This window comes from Carcharhinus amblyrhynchos, chromosome 1 (genome assembly GCF_965287045.1).
Source record: "Carcharhinus amblyrhynchos chromosome 1, sCarAmb.v2.hapA, whole genome shotgun sequence".
Classification (NCBI taxonomy): domain Eukaryota; kingdom Metazoa; phylum Chordata; class Chondrichthyes; order Carcharhiniformes; family Carcharhinidae; genus Carcharhinus; species Carcharhinus amblyrhynchos.
Genome location: NC_137324.1, coordinates 96879698 through 96897652, shown reverse-complemented (window position 1 = coordinate 96897652; position 17955 = coordinate 96879698). Strand labels below are relative to the sequence as shown.

Below are 17955 nucleotides of genomic sequence, written 5' to 3'. Positions count from 1 at the left end.
AAACAGTGCTACCCCAGCATTGTAGGTGGAAGGGTGCTAATAGCTGGTTGCTGATATTCCTGGGGAGGCTGCAGATGGCCTTGCAGGACAACCTTGAATAGCTCTAGGCCAGAAGACCAGGTTTCAGACTGCACCATCTCACCATGGGCAGAAGTGCTTTGAGCTTTCTGTCTGACAGGCAACAGCAAGTGGGAACAGTGATGCTATTACCCCAAGACAGAACAGCAAGTTCATACCCCTCAGAACTCCCACTACCATCGAGGTTCCTCAAAAATCCTCTGCTGGAGGGCAGACTGCTGAACATCTGTGAGACTCTGCAAGACCTTTAGAACATTACTATTCACAAAAATGTTAGCAGAAATCTGGCAGCAGCCAGACATTGAGTATCTGCTGCTCGTGCTGCAATGGAAGGGAAGTCATTGGCCAACATATGTTGCATCATGGGAAAGTCCACAAGCATACTAATGAAGTTGGCCACCACTTCCATGCTAGTAAAAATGACCACAAACTCAGCACACAGTCCTGTGCCAGATTAGTATCAGGCTCCTCCCTGCTTCCTGACATTGACCACAGGCTATCTAGCAGGTTTTCCAATGCACCAAACATTCTGCTGTGCAAACCTGTTACCTCCTGCGATAAGACATTGGTATGGCACACTGTGTGCAATTATGGTCACCCTCTTGTAGAAAGGATGTTATTAAACAAGTGCAGAAAAGACTTACTAGGATGCTACGGGACTTAATGGATTGAGTTATAAGGAGAAGCTGAATAGACTGGGACTTTTTTCTCTGAAGTGTAAGAGGCTTAGGGGTGATTTTATAGAGGTCTATAAAATAATGAAGGGCATAGACAAGATAGATAGTCAATATCTTTTCCCAAAGATAGGGGAGTCTAAAACTAGAGGGCGTAGATTTAAGGTGAGAGGGGAGAGACACAAAAGTGTCCAGAGGGGCAATTTTTTCACACAGAGGGTGCTGAGTGTCTGGAATATGCTGCCAGAGGTAGTAGTAGAGGCAGGTACAATTTTCTCTTTTAAAAAGCATTTAGATAGCTACACAAGTACGATGGGTATAGAAGGATATGGGCCAAATGCGGGCAATTGGGATTAGTTTAGGGGATTAAAAAAAAGGGCAGCATGGACAAGTTGGGCCAAAGGGCCTGTTTCCATGTTATAAACTTCTATGACTTCATAACTCTAACCCACTCTGAAGTCCTCACCTGAGTCCTCTGCAGCATAACTCATATGTAACCTTACCTATCTGCAAGCTGATACCTCCATTACCTTTGTCCTCTGATCTCAGTGAAGTTTACTTGTGATCAGTTTCCCACAATGTACAGGTCCTATCACTAATCTACCCTTTAAGTATGCATATCTAAACTGGTGGCCGCAAGTGCCTGTTCTTTATTCATCCCTTTCTTCCTGCTTGTCCACCCCTTGCTCTTCCACCACAGACCAGATTGCAGTTCTTAAGTATCTGGAAGGATAAAAGACAAAAGAAAGGTTAAATGAGGGAGCCCGGGGGCAGGAGCAGTAGCATCATAGGGGATGGAAACATAATTAAACCATTTGGAGCTTGTGAATCAGACACGATTGTTGGATGAGGGGGAAGTGAAGTGTGAAAAGGAGGATAAGGTATGAAGATAGAGTTGTCTTCAATGATTGCAGTCCTTCAATGGCTAAGAATGTGTAGTCAAACCTGTCCCCAGCCAGTTAGCTTTTAGCTGCATCTTGTTACGTATCGCTTTGTCCTGCACGAGACAGGGAAGTGAGGCAGTAAGTGTGGAGCAAGCTGTGTGGATCGTGTAGCTGTCATAGTCAAAAAGCCAGCAGGCATGAGATGCAAGTGTTGGACTTGCAGCTGTACTAAGTGGGTGAGAATGAGGTGAAGTTATGAATATTAAGTACGAATCATGACTGATAGAGATTGTTACTAGGTAAGTGTTGTGGTTATGATGCATTGAGCAAGTGTCTGAGGCTCCTGGTTCAGTTGGTAGGATAAGGCATTTGAATATGCATTTACTGACCTTGACCACTCACTTAAGGTCACCGAACTTTTTGCGCCACTGCATCCAGATCTTTGGAGCTTGATTCCTGGCATTGATTGTCATTTCAATGCTTGCTCAATGCATCATAACCCCCAACACTCAATGCATCATAACCCCCAACACTCAACTAGTAACAATCTCTATCAGTCTCAATTCGTTCCTAACATTCATAACTTCACCTCATTCTCAAATACTTAGTTCGACAGCAAGCCCCACACTTGCCTTTCACGCTTCGTCACTCTGTCTTTTGTAAAGTTTGTCTTGCCTCCTCTCATATCCTCCTCCAAGGCGTCCAATGTAGCAGAGAAACTTGGAGCATGCTCATTGCCCTGATGTACCAGCATTTCCTTTCAGAGGTACAGGTTGGCTTTAAATAGCACAAGATAGCTTTAAGCGGTGCTCGTTTCACAAACATGGGCTAAGGCATTCAACCCCTTAGACTTGTGGTATTTTGTGCAGTCAGAAATAACATTTGAAACTTGGGTAAGGTGAGTTATCTTGGGAAGAAAAATGTGTGGGATTTGTCACTGAACAATAAAACTTTTAAAAGGTTTAGATGAGCAGACTGGCTTGGGGGCTCAATTAAATATATCTTGAAAGTTGGGCTGGCAAATTTCTTTGACAGCACTTTCCAAACCCATGACCTCTACCACCTAGAAGGACAAGGGTAGCTAATGCATGAGAACACCACCATCTGCAAGTTCCCCTCCAAGCTACATACCATCTTGACTTTGAACTATATTGCCATTTCTTCACTGCAATTGGGTCAAATTCCGGAAACCCTTTTTGTAACAGCACTGTTGGTGTACCTACATTGTGCAGTGGTTCAAGAAGGCAGCTCAACACCACCTTTTCAAGGGCAATTAGGGATGGGCACTGAGTGCTGACCTATCCAGTGACACCTACATTCCATGAATTAATTTAAAAAACGCTGCAAAGATAAAAACATAGTGAACCTCAATAAATAGTAGCAGCAAGTACAAAAACAAAGAGATAATGTTAAATCTATATAAATCACTAGGTAGATCACTTTGGTCACCTTGCTTTAATGAGGATATCAAAGCCATGGACAAAGTGTAGAAGAGATTCACTGAAAAGCTACCAGGGTTTACAGCTTATGGCAACTACAGAAGTTGAGACTCCAGACATTAAAACAGAAAAAATCTAATCAAGGTCTTCAGAAACTTGAGACATTTTGATAAACTGAATGAGGGAAAATTATTTCCATTGCTCTGTGAGTGATGTGTTCAATTTAACGTCATAATCAAAAGAACAAAGCAAAAGCTTTGCAGATTTTTAAATTTGCTTTAACATTAGGTGGAACATGAAATGTCCTATCAGATCACTGGTGGAAGCGGAATCTATAAATGTGAGGTAGATAAATATCTGAAAACAAGAATGGAAAAGGATATGGGCAAAGGACAGGGAAATGGAACAAAATATACAGCTCTTCCAAAGTGCTTGTATAAACCCAATGGCTCAAATGGCCTTATTTATCATATTAAAGTCTATAACATGGAGTTTTAAAATCACCATATCCTCTAATTTTTGTTGTTATGCATGGGATCTATAATTTTTTAGTGTGACCACACACTTGCAATAACTTAAAGAGCTGAACTAGTTCATAGCATGAGTGGGAACGTTCAGGTTGCTATGCTGCCACGCAGAACATTGATTCTAAAATTAGAACCAAAGAATAATACAGGACAGAAGGAGGCTAGTTTGCCCACTGTGCCAATGCAGAACAAACTCCCTTTGGGAATAAAGGAGAAACTTAGAATGACTTACCTTTCGAAGATTAATTAAGTGTGATGAGTCCATAAAGCAACAGCATATGGTTTATGGAAGGTATAAAATTTATGGATCAAATTGCCATTTCTCATTCCAAGTCTTATGTTATATTCTGAAACCGCGCTGCATAAGCGAACATAGATGATTGCAGTAACTGCATTTTGACAGATCTTGGTTTCAGGTCCATGCTAATTAGATGTTGAGAGATAGCCCAACAGGGCTGAGTACAGATATTGATAAAGGCCCAATTGCTTCAAACGAACTTACACTTGAAAACATCACACTTAGATGTTTTTAGCTCACATGCATGGTTTGTGAACTGTGACAAGTCTGTCAGGTAAATATTATTGCTCAGGGTTTCTCTAAGAAACTGAAGCATGACTCACGATAGTTCCATAGAGATGAAAACAAAAACAGATTCCAAATTTCCACAAGATTATTGTTGCAACAGCAATTTCTGTCTGGCACAAGGAGAGTAGTATGAATGGTTAAAGCCAATTATTTGATAAACTGTGGAAACTAGGTCCTGAAGGGATACGATGCTCAATAGCTGGAGTACCATCTCCTCCATTGATAGTTACAAGAATACACTGACTGGGGTACTGCATTCTGAATCCTTCATAAGATTAAGATAAACTGGTAACCTTATGCAGAATTACACACATCTTGGCATTTAAAAAGGAGTAGGGAACAATGGAGGAGTAGGAATAAATGGAGGGTCTGAGTGGCACATTGTCTTCTCACTTCAAGGACCTGGGGACACGTTCAGCTCAGATAGTTTGGATATCTCCTTAGTGTTCTGTCTGCAAAGAACTGCAGCAGAAAAATACTTGAACAAAACAAGCTATGAGTGTACATGGACTCATACTATGAAAATATCACAATTCAGCACAAACTGGTCTCATATCTTAACGTCGGAAGAAATGATTGGTCCAGTGAGTGGAATGGTACAGCAGGGAAATACTTCTCTGTTCTCTGACACTGCAGTTTAAGAGCATCATTGGGACTGATTAACAGAAACTTTCTTTTGCAACTGGCCACAGTTGAGGAGATGACATTATTCAACCAGAATTGTTTTGGGCAGATATTCCAATAATAACACCTTCCTTTCATAAAGCACCATTAACATACTAAAATGTCTCAAAGCATTACACGAGTGCAATTGGTTAAAAAAAGACAAAAGTACAGAACAGGAACAGACCCTTCGGCCCTCCAAGCCTGTGAGACAATTCTGATGTTTGGAATGGGAAAGATGGATGCATTAATACCAAAGAGGAATAGAGAGAACAAATGACCTCTTTCTCCCCTCTTGTCCTTGTAGATGTGGATGTGTGGCAACAATTTGTAAATAAATAATGCATGACTGCTAATTATTTTACATTAACAGCTAGATTTATAACATTCTTAAACTTTGTGTACCTGTGATATTTTAATAATGTTTCAGACTTGTTAACTCACAAATTGTTAATAAAACTTGCTGATTTCTTAAAAGCAAGAATCTAAAAAAAAAGGTTGTTGCAGGTTCCGGGGTTCAAATGCTTCAGTCGGAGTAGAGAAGGAGGTAGAGGGGGGGAGGAGTGGCATTATTAGTCAAAGACTGTATCACAGTGACAGAAAAGAAGTTTGATGAGGACTTGTCTGTTGAGGTAGTATGGGCTGAGATTAGAAATAGGAGAGGAGAGGTCACCCTTTTGGGAGTCTTTTATAGACCTCCTAAAAGTTCTAGAGAGGTAGAGGAAAGGATTGCAGAGACGATCCTGGACAGGAGTGAAAGTAATAGGGTAATTGTTATGGGAGACTTTAACTTTACTAATATTGATTGGAATAGCTATAGCTCTAGCTCATTAGAGGGGTCAGTTTTTAACACAAAGTGTGCAGGAAGGTTTTTTGACTCAGTATGTAGATAGGCCAACTAGAGGTGAGGCTATATTGGATTTGGTGCTGGGAAATGAGCCAGACCAGGTGTTAGACTTGGAAGTTGGTGAGCATTTTGGTGATAGTGACCACAATTCGGTTACGTTCACCTTAGTGATGGAAAGGGATAGGCATGAATCTAGGGGCAGTAGTTATAGCTGGGGGAAGGGTAATTATGAGGCCATCAGGAGAGAATTAGGGAGCATAGCTTAGACTAGGAAACTACAGGGGCTGGGAACATCCGAAATGTGGAGTTTATTCAAGGAACAGCTACTGCAAGTCCTTGATAAGTATGTCCCTGTCAGGCAAGGAGGAAATGGTCGAGTAAGGGAACCATGGTGCACTAAAAAAGTTGATTCGCTGGTTAAAAGGAAAAAGGAGGCTTATGTCAGGATGAGGCTTGAAGGCTCAGGTAGTGCACTGGAAAGCTATAGATTAGCCAGGAGGGAGCTAAAGAGTGAGTTAAGAAGAGCTAAAAGAGGACACGAGAAGACTTTGGCTGATAGGACTAAGGAGAATCCTAAAGCTTTCTTTAGATATGTTAAGAATAGAAGATTGGTTAGGGCAAGATTAGGGCCAGTCAGAGACAGCAGTGGGAAGTTATGTGTGGAGCCGGAAGAGATTGGAGAGGCACTGAACAAATATTTCTCTTCGGTATTCACACAGGGAGATGTAAATGTAGTTGTGGAGAACACTGGGTTACAGGGTTGTAAACTGGATAGTATTGAAGTAGATAAGGAGGATGTGCTAGATATTCTTGAGGGTTTGAAAATAGATAAGTCCCCTGGGCCGGACGGGATTTACCCTAGGATTCTCTGGGAGGCAAGGGAGGCAATTGCAGAGCCTCTGGCTCTGATCTTCCGGTCATCATTGGTCACAGGTATAGTGCCAGAAGACTGGAGGATAGCGAATGTTGTCCCATTGTTTAAGAAGGGGAATAGAGACTTTCCCGGGAATTATAGACCGGTGAGTCTTACTTTTGTTGTGGGCAAAGTATTAGAAAAAATTATCAGGGATAGGATTTATAGTTATTTAGAGAGTAATGAATTGATTGGAGATAGTCAGCATGGTTTTGTGGAGGGTAGGTCATGCCTTACTAACCTTATTGAGTTTTTTGAAAAAGTGACCAAAGAGGTGGATGGGGGTAAGGCAGTTGACATGGTACATAAGGACTTTAGTAAGGCGTTTGATAAGGTTCCCCATGGAAGGCTTCTGCAGAAAATGCAGATGTATGGGATTGGGGGTGATTTAGTTAATTGGATCAGGAATTGGCTAGCAGATAGGAGACAGAGGGCGGTGGTTGATGGAAAGTATTCGTCATGGAGTTCGGTTACAAGTGGTGTGCCTCAGGGATCTGTTTTGGGGCCACTGCTGTTTGTAATTTTTATAAATGATCTGGATGAGGGTATAGAAGGATGGATTAGTAAATTTGCTGATGACACCAAAGTCGGAGAAGTGGTAGATAGTGAAGAGGGGTGTCATAGTTTACAGGGAGACTTGGACAAGTTGCAGAGCTGGGCCGAGAGGTGGCAAATGGAGTTTAATGCGGAAAAGTGTGAGGTAATTCACTTTGGCAGGAATAACAAATGTGTAGAGTATAGGGCTAACGGTAGGACTCTGAATAGTGTTGACGAACAGAGGGATCTAGGTGTATATGTGCATAGATCCCTGAAAGTTGGAAATCAAGTCGATAAGGTTGTTAGGAAGGCATATGGTGCCTTGGCGTTTATTGGTAGGGGGATTGAATTTCGGAGCCGCAACGTCATGTTGCAACTGTACAAAACTCTGGTGCGGCCGCACTTGGAGTATTGTGTACAGTTCTGGTCCCCACATTATAAGAAAGATGTGGAGGCATTGGAGAGGGTGCAGAGGAGGTTTCCCAGGATGTTGCCTGGTATGAAGGGAAGGTCCTATGAGGAGAGGCTGATGGATTTGAGGTTGTTTTCGTTAGAAAGAAGGCGGCTAAGAGGGGACCTTATTGAAACATATAAGATGATTAGAGGTTCAGATAGGGTGGACAGTGATAGCCTTTTTCCTCGGATGGAGAAAGCTAGCACGAGGGGACATAGCTTCAAATTAAGGGGTGGTAGTTATAGGACGGATGTCAGAGGTAGGCTCTTTACCCAGAGGGTGGTAAGGGTATGGAATGCCCTGCCTGCTGCAGTTGTAGATGCGCCAAGTTTGGGGGCGTTTAAGAGGTCCATGGATAGGTTTATGGATGGAAAGGGAATGGTTTAGGTTAGAGGATCATTGCTTTTTTCTTAATTGGTTGGCGCAACATCGAGGGCCGAAGGGCCTGTTCTGCGCTGTAACGTTCTATGTTCTATTACAGGTCCATTAATTTGAGAAAATAGTAACGTGTCTCACTGATTCATATTAATGTATTTCTGGAAACAACTTGTTTCCCTGCCACCAACTCCCACAATTTGATTGGAAATAGACCTTGCTTATTTCAGTGCGTGTTCTGAACTCAAATTAATTGTCCAATAGTGTAGTAGTAAATATATCGAAGACTCTGTTGCTTAACAACTAAAATATAGTTTTAAAAAATAAGTAGAATAATTTCGGTGAAATGTTCTGCTCATCAAGGTTAAGGGATGTTCGTAACGGAAAGAGCAAGTAAGTATTCTTGACATCGAAGGACTTTTTTTATGAAGGTTTACTAGACTAATACTTGGGGCCCAGGTTCAAGGCGAGAGAGGAAAAGTTTAAGGGAGATGTGCGGGGGAAGTTTTTCATGCAGAGAGTGTGGGTGCCTGGAACACACTGCTAGAGGAGAAGTGGAAGCAGCACATTAGAAACATTTAAGAGGCATCTGGATGGGTATATGAATAGGGAGGGAATAGAGGGATATGGACCAAGTAAGGGCAGAAGGCTTTTTCAGTTTAGTTAGGGCATTATAATAAGTACAGGCTTGGATGACCAAGGAGGCTGTTCCTGTGCTATACTTTTCTTTCTTCTTTAATAATCAAAGTACAAGCAGTTGCAGCAGGAAATGTACATTAAAGATCAAAGCTCTATTTCCAAAATTGCAAGGGAGGCTTTGTACTTTGGTAATTATTCTGTTCGGTTGTTATAAATCTGAGCCATCCTTTGGCTCGCAGGTGGAAGTTAAGGACATGTGGCATGTCTGCTATGACTCTGACTAACTTTTGAAGATGCACCATAGAAAGCGTCCTTTCTGGATGGTATGGCTGCTGCTCTGTCCAAGGCCACAAGAGACCTACAAAGGACTGTGAATGAAGCCCAGTCCATCACGCAAACCAGCCTCCCATCCATTGACTATGTCTGGATATCCCACTGCATCGGAAAAACAGCCAACATAATCAAGGATCCCAGGCATCTGGGCATACTGTCTTCCACCTTCTTCCGTCAGGTCCGAGCGCCCCGGATCTTGCGTCGGGTCCGACTGCCCCAGATCTTGCGTCGTGTCCGACTGCCCCGGATCTTGTGTGTCTTACCCTCCCTACCCCTGTAACCCCGCACATTTACCATGACTAACCTATCTACTGTTCTTCCGAGGCAGTGGGATATCTAGACACAGTCAATGGATGGGAGGCTGGTTTGCGTGATGCTCTGGGCTTCATTCACAATCCTTTGTATGTCTCTTGCAGCCTTGGACAGAGCAGCAGCCATACCATCCAGGACACTAAGGAGAATTTAATATGGTCAATCCACCTAACCTACACATTTTTGGACTATGGAAGGAAACTGAGCACCCAGAGTAAACCCACACAGACACGGCGAGTACATGCAAACTCCACCAGACGGTCACCCGAGGCTGAAAATGAAACCAGATCCCTAGAGTTGTGAGGCAGCAATGCTAACCATTGTGCCACTGTGCCACCCTTGTCAGAGGGAACATTGTCCGGGCAACCTCGTGATTTTGAATACATCTATCAAATCTCTTCCCAAACTTCTCAGAACAACTCCAGTTTCTCCAAACTATTTACATAATTGAAGTCTGTCATCTCTGGAACCATTATTCTAAATATTGTCTGCATTCTTTCTAAGCCCTCCTCATATTTTCACTGGTTAAGACAATTACATCAGTATATGTTAGTTTATGAAAAGCTTCCTTCATTGCTGCAATCATGATATTTGTGTCCACCTTACTTTGGGAAGGATATCAAGGATACGGTGAAAATTAAGATTTATTAGAATTGTATGTGGGATGAAAGGTTTCAGTTATGAGGAGAGAATAAGAAACATTAAACCAAAGAAGGTTCAGAGATCTCCAAAGATGAGCGGGTTCAGTTGACTGGCCATGTAAAATTGCCTCTTGGGGTCAGGGGAACTAGCAGAGTAAATACATGGGGTTACAGGAATAGGGCCTGGGTAGGATTGTTATTGGTGCAGGCTTGATGGGCTGAATGGCCTCCTTTTGCACTTGGAGGGATTTTACCTAATAGAGGTGTTCAAAATTATGAGATCTTGATGATGTAAATTTGAAAACTTATTTCCACTGGTTAGTGGGTCAGTAAGTAGGGAGTATAAATTTAGGATTATCACCAATGAATGCAGGTCCTGTCTGAAATATGAATATGCAAATAAAGGCCTGAGTACCTGCATTAGGACCATCAACCTTCAGTTCACCTAAACCATCCCAAGACTTACATCAACATCGTAGCCATCTCATTTCCCTGTACCCTGACTGGCAAGCTGTGCTGGGAAATCAAATGGCCAGCTATAGCTTTTATGAGGAGGAGGCCCGAGGCCCAATTCTCATAAGCCATGGGCCTTCTTCAAGACTGCATACCCATGGTGACACTCATTTCTGGCAATGTTTACCTGGCTTATATATAGAAGTCAGGATCAAAGGCCAATTTCTAAAAGCCAGATAAACAAGAGATGGAGAGCCATTTTAAATTTAAAATTTATAAAGAACACAATTTATTCATTTGTATTTACTCATATACAAATGATAAGATCACAAAGCAAACTATTGATACATCTTGTCTCTACTGAGTAAAACAAAGCCTGCAATACAGTATAAATTTTGTCAAACCTGCAACTCGAAGAATGTCCAGAACTACAGAGTTTGTAATTTTGTTCAGTAGACTGGATCCTGCTGCTTTGGGCTGTATTGCTGCAATGTCACCTGATCTTCCAATTCCATGCATAAACCTGAATACATAAAGGAAAAGCAGTTCCAAAACTTAAAATAAATGTCAGACATTGCTAAAGGTTATAATAATGATCTAATCACACTACTTACAGTGCACACTCAGAAACAAAATCCATTTCAAAAATGTCAGCAAAGTCAATTTGGCTCTCTATCTTTCCTCCTTGAAGATGCTCCTTTGACCAAGCTTCTCTGTCCCAAAGTCTCTTTATTGGCTTGGTGTCAAATTGTGCTTGATAGCACTATTGAGCTGCTTTATCACAATGAAGGCACTATATGAATGAAGGTTGTTGTCGCTGTTGTTGATAACATTCTAGCCTCTTGACTAGGATTTCAGGATTGAAACACTTACTTTGCGATCTTTTCTAGCTTTCGTGAATTATGCCTGAATATACACACTGAAACATACCGAATGTAAACTAACAAGGTTGCGCAATCTGTAACATCCATACTTTCATCCATCACAATATGGCGATGCCACTGTTAGACTGGGGTGGGCACTGTAAGAAGTCTCACAATACCAGGTTAAAGTCCAACAGGATTATTTAGAATCACAAGCTTTCAGAGCGCTGCTCCCTCCTCACCTAATGAAGAGGCAGTGCTCCGAAAGCTCGTGATTCCAAATAAACCTGTTGGATTTTAACCTGGTGGGGTAAGGCTTCTTACTTCATCCAGTTATATTGAGAAATCCCCCGCTAAATTCAACAAGACATTGTGCTATCACTAGACATGATGCATTTCAGTTTTTCAGCTGACTTCTCATCGAAGACCATGTCTAATGCTGAAGGGAGAATTCATTTCTCTGCAACAGTGTTGGGTATTTTCTTTTTGGCCACAAGGTAAGCTACCATGTCTGATACTAACTGTGCTTTGTCATTCAATGTTAAGTTATTCATAAGGACTTGAGCTGATGATTTCTGTTCTTGCTGCATCCTTTGAAAAAGTCTAAAGGTTTGTTCTCCATATTGCCATGCTTAGCCTTCAGATGTCTTTGCAGATTTGAAGGTTTTAAACTCTCATTTGCCAGTATTTCCACTCTCTGAGTGAAGAAAATTCTCCTCAGCTCAGTCATAAAAGATCTCTCTATATCCTTAGACTGTGACCCCTGGTTCTGGACTCCCCCACCATCGGTGACATCGTTTCAGCATCTGTCTAGTTCTGTTAGGAATTTATAGATTTCTATGAGGTCCCTCTCCCACCATTGTTCTAAACTCCAGCGCATCTAACACAATTGAATCCTTTATAACTATTATAAGCACAGCCCACCATGGTGCAACAGATTTGGCTGTTGCACCCTTCCCCTGAGAGGCCATTCTCCTCAACAAAGCAGTATATCTTTTTTGTACAGGAATGACCACAGGAGATTCCTGCACTGCTTGCATAGTCCTCTTGCTCTGCCTGATGGTCACCACTCTTTTCCTGCCTGTGGAGTCTCAGCCTGTGACGTGACCACCTCTCTATACGTACTATCTATGATTTGCTCCACAGTGACCCCAGACACTGCTCCTGCTCCGAAATCCAGGCTTCCAGCAGCTAGAGCTAGAGACACTTCCTGCACGTGGCTGGTCCCAGATCCTGGAAATGTTCCTGACTTCCCACATGGAACACAAGGAGCACATCACAGCTTTGAGCCCCCCCACTATGACTTACCCTTTTAAATTAAACCTTTTGGAAGATGCTTAATATCAAACAATATTATTACTATAGAACATAGCCCTTACAAAATACAAACCACAAAAGACCTTACAAACTTTAAGCAATAAAAGAAATAAATATTTCCTTGACCTTACCCATGCTTACCAATCAGCTCTGTCCCTTGCAGCCTTTATTCCTGCAACAGGGCAAGACCACTCTCTGAAGATTAAAAAGTTAGAAAGCCAAAGAAAATCTTTTTCCCCTCTGCATCCAATTCTCACTGTACTCCAAATTCCCAAAAAACACACTCACTCTGGCTGTCTCACTCAGGATGTACTTTCTGTCACTACTCAGACGCAAAGCTCACTGATTGTCAAGTGCATGTACAGGGCGTGCTGACTGATTTATTCTTGCCTCATGTGGTCTGACACCATAGTGCAGCAATAATTTACCCAGAAAGAAAATGGAATAGAAGGACAGGGGATCACTTTTGGTGACCCAGTTTTCAACATCCAGTGACCCACACTTTGAAAAACACTCTTTTTATTCACTCTTGTGAGCAAGTAGCAATTTCCCTATACTTCAAAGCATCTGTTCAGAAGAAAAACATTTTGGACTCTCCGTGGATGCTGCTGAACCTTCTGAGGTTTTCCAGCTTATTCTATTTTCATAAATCTTTGGGTTTACTGTATTTAACTTAATCTTTCATAAAATCTGCCACTTAGAGAACACAATAGTTTCCCCTTAACTGAAAATATCTTTGTTCATCTCTTATATAGTAAATTCACAAGCATATTAAAAAGTCTCAAAACATAGTTACATCTTTATATTAGACTATCTTCTATTTAACTCCTTGAATAGACAACAAACATTGTAAACCTGCAACACAAGCCAATCGTTTGTGAAGATGTTTAATGTTACATTTTATTGGCAGAATAAGGGTAAATAGGATAAAGAAACAAAGGGAGCTTGGAGTGCAGAAATTTATATTTCTAAAAGTTGTTAAAAGGCTAAAGCAAATCAAAAAAGCACATCAGTTCCTTTTTAGTTCCTTTTTAGAGAGTTCCTTTTTAGAGAGACAGAATGTAAAGGCAGAGAGACTATTAAACACACAGCAAATCTTGATTAAAACACACTTGGAGTGCTAGTCTTTATATTATAAAACATTTATAAAGGCACTGGAGGTGCAAAATGATTCACGAGAATAATACCAGAATTGAGAGAAACTGCAAGACATGAAAGAGGACAACAAAAGTGGATATCTTTTACTCATGCTGCTTATGTAAGAAGCTAGGAATTGCATGAAGAGGCAAGTGCTACAGAGGAGAAATAGTCAGAAACATCTGTGAGACATGGTAATGAAGAGACAAATGAGGCTGGCAGGATATGTATTTTGTCTCCTGGACATATGCCCTGCCAGAGTGACAATAGAATGGACAGATGGAAGATGACAGTGTCACCCAAAGAAATCTGGCACAATACACTAAAGGCGGTGTTTCAATAGTGGGACACTATTCAGGCTAAGTCCCACTATGGTCGGAATTCTCCAGCCATTCACGCCCTGGCATCTGAGTTGCAGGCGAGGTTGGAGAATCGAGCCCACGTTTCTGGAACTGAGTTTAGTGTCAGAGACATTTGCGGAGCATCCAGGCAGCTGAAACCAGCTCATCGGAAGTTGAAACTTCCCAGGCAATTTCAAAGTGTGTGTATGTGTGTGTCAGGACTTGTTGGAGCACTGATGCGCATCTTACAACTTATATTCAGATTTCAACAAAATGAATACGAGAAGATTTTGGCCACGGCATATCAAGGGATAGCACATTGGCTGGAAGTTAAACTGTCTCCTCTCATGGGATTTTTAACTGATCCTATCTTAAAGAAAACAGATTTCTTTCATACCTCAGAAAAGAGTTGCAGGATTTCATGAAATTAATACTTGATCTCTCAAGTTCAAAAAAATTACATGAATTTGCTTAAATTTGAATTATTTCCTCGCATCAATCTCTCAATTATAACCAATGACATTGCAAATTATATTTGATTGGCTTTGGTGCAAGATATCTGACACACAAGTTATGGAGGCCATCTGCAAAAAGATTATCCAATAACTGGCTGCTTGAATAAGCACTGTCAATGAGCTTCAAACTTCAGCTAGAATCTTGTCAACTCTTTTGAAAACAGTTGACAGTTCTACTGAGCAGAGTAAGCAGCTGGGATGCTGGAAGATGCTAAACTAGGTGTCAAAACATGAATTCAGATACCATGCAAATTGTGTGTCCAATTAAGAGGCCAAGTTGCCTCAATGGGAAAAGGAGTGGCAAAGGGTTCAGTGGTCAGAAAGACACTGTCTGGATTCAAAATACTCAGTGGGAGGAACAGTGTTGTGGTGGGGCACAGACAATGATAAAGTTGACTGATTATTTTGTTCGACAAACATTATTTGTGTAGATATAGCCTCATCTTCTCACAGTGACCTTTATTTCACAAAGCAGAGCTGGTGAAATAATGCATTCAACAACTTAACAAGTATACACACAAATCTATACCTATAATGTCTTCTGGCAACTAGGTTTGAGGCCACTCTTCCTTCTCGCTCGCCAACTCCGCAATTGCCAAGGAAGTTGTTACTATCCATTAATGCCAGTTCATGAAGAAAAAGCTCAATTGTACTCTCATCCCATCCATCTTCTGGGCATTTACCCTAAGGAAATAATAGAACATTGAGAAGGATAAAAGCAAATTACTGCATATGCTGAAATCTGAAACCAAAACAGAAAATGCTGGAAAATCTCAGCAAGTCTGGCAGCATCTGCAAGGAGAGAAAAGAGCTGATGCTTCGAGTCCAGATGACCCTTTGTCAAAGCAGGTCTTCTGGACTCGAAGTGTCAGTTATTTTCTCTCCTTACAGATGCTGCCAGGCCTGCTGAAGTTTCCAGTATTTTCTCTTTTGAGAACAATGAGAAGTCTGTGTAGATCTTAATCTCTCACACTGACTGTGAACAATTTCAATAACTGTTTCTCACAACAGATTCAGGATTTAAACTTCACTTCTAAGATGTAATATTTTGGCTTACTGTCTGTAAATAATTTTTGTATTCTTTACCTGGTACCAATTTTGAGATTATTCCTTATTGTTCTAGTTTTGCACCGGAGGAAACAGTTTCAATATCCCATCAAATTATTATTTTAAAGGCCTTATTTAGATCGAAATTCAAAGGAATTTGAATCAACTTATCCCCAGGATTTAACAGTATTATTCTGGTTTTCTTCCAGTATTATTCTGGTGAATATGCACTATATCAAGGCGAATACATTTTTTTCTAAAATCTGGTTCCCAAAACTGAACAAAGTATACCAGTTGGGGTTTGACTAGGGCTCTGAAAAACCAAAGCTTTCCTTCCTCACTTCTGTATTCTAACCTCCATGAGATTAGGGCCAGCTTTCTGTTATCCTTTTGTTACTTTTTGTTCTTTTACACTAGTTTTTAATAATTTGTGTGCATGACTAACCAAATCCTTTTATTCCTCCACAGTTCATATTCTTATGTCCTTTAGAAAATATTCCAATTTGTTTTTGAAGATCCAATTTCATGACCTCACACTTCCCAAAATTGAATTTCATCTGCCATAATTTTGCCCATTCACTTAGTCTGTCCATGGTCCTTTGTAAGTTCCTGCTTCCACCTATACAACATGATCTTATCAGAAACCTGGCATATACATAGCAGTTCTGGAATGGAGTGGCACCTGAACAGAGTTGCTTAATTGGGAATTGGAGACAGAAGCAAGTTCTGGTAAGTGAAATCTGTAAAAACTGAAGCCTGATTTAGCAGCTCGACTTAAACTTGGATTTTCAGAAATTCTGAGAACACAACTTGCCTGCCAGTGGCAGTTAACTGTCAATCAGTTGCAAGTATTTGCTTTTGAATAGGTGCTCATCGCCAGGTATAGGGCAGTTGAATCATCACTAGGAATTCAAAATAGTATAAAGAGCAAGAGGGCCTCAGCAGAGCAATTCTGGAACAGGGTGGCTCCTGAACAGAGTGGTTTAAGTAAGAATTTGGAGAAAAGGGGGAGATATTTAGCATATATAATCTATATACAGCACTGGAGATAAATTTAAAGTAAGGGTCTTTATGGCAGGGGAGCTCAGTCTGTGTGTTGCATAACCTGCAGCATATGGGAATTGTGGACACTTCTTGCAGTATAGATGACCACGTGTGCAGGAAGTGCCACAGATTTAACCAACTCGAGCTCCAGGTTTCAGAGCTTGAGCATCGGCTCGAGACACTGAGGTACATCCACGAGACTGAGAGTTACATAGAGAGCACGTCTTTAGGCATAGTCACCCCACAGCTTAAGGAAGTGCAGTCAGAGAGGTAATGGGTGACCACCAGTCAGAAGAAAGGAAGGAGGCAGGTAGTTAGGAAGGCCCCAGAGAGCATCTCACTCAAGAACAATTTTTGTACATTGGAAAACAGTGAGAATGATGGTTCCACGGGGGAATGCAGCTAGAGCCAAATTCACAGCACTGTGGGTGGCTCAGCTGCACAAGGGACAAGTAAGACAGCAACAGCAATAGTGATAGGAGACTGCACACCAGTGAGGGGTGCAGTTTGGTGTTTCTGCGGCTGCAGACATGACTCCAGGGTGGTGTGTTGCCTCCTTGATGCCAGGGTCAAGGATGCAACTGAATGGCTGCAGGGCATTCTGAAGGGAAAGGACGAACGGACAGTGGTCCTGACTCACACTGGTACCAACAATATAGGTAGAAACAGGGATGTGGTCCTGCAACAGGAATTTAGGAATCAGACTAAAAAGCAGGACCTCAAAGGCTGTAATCTCTGTCAGTGAGTATAAGAATAGGAGGATAGAGCACATTAATGTGTCACTGAAGAGATGGGGTAAGAGGGAGGACTTTCTGTCCCTGGATCACTGGGTCCATTTCTGGGGAAGGTGGAACCTGTACAAGTTGGATGAGACTAACGTCCTTGAAGGAAATTTTGCTACAGCTGCTGGAGGGGTGGGGGGCAGGTTTAATCTAATTTGATGTGAGATATGGTGATGAGGTGGAGTAGAGTCTGATGCACAGCCAAATATAGAAGAAAAATTGGTCAGTCTGGAAGGCAGAGTAATTATAGGCACGTTAGGCACAAGGGAGTAGTATGACAAGGCTGAATGGCATTTATTTTAATGCAAGGATTCTTGCAAGTAAGGCAGATGAATTCAGGGTGTTGATTAACACATGGGAATATATTATTGCTATCAGAGAAACATGATTGAGGGAGGAGCAGAACTCTCAGCTCAATATTCCAGGGTATATAATCTGCAGATGGGACGAGGTGGAGGGGTATAAAAGAGGAAGTGTGTTGCAGTATTTATCAAGGAGTCAATTAGTGCAGTAAGGAGGGATGATATCTCACAATGTTCCTCAAATGACGCAAT

General features: G+C 41.5%; 1 protein-coding gene across 1 annotated transcript in view; it reads right to left on the bottom strand.

Annotated features, from left to right (window-relative positions):
* sepsecs (Sep (O-phosphoserine) tRNA:Sec (selenocysteine) tRNA synthase) overlaps positions 1-17955 on the bottom strand; it is a 70081-nt gene that overhangs the window by 45630 nt on the left and 6496 nt on the right. The window contains exons 3-4 of the mRNA XM_080189344.1: positions 15058-15212; positions 10760-10878 (exon numbers count right to left, since the gene is read on the bottom strand). Of these exons, the coding sequence (XP_080045470.1) occupies positions 10760-10878; positions 15058-15212 (274 nt within the window). The remainder of the gene's footprint in view (positions 1-10759; positions 10879-15057; positions 15213-17955) is intronic.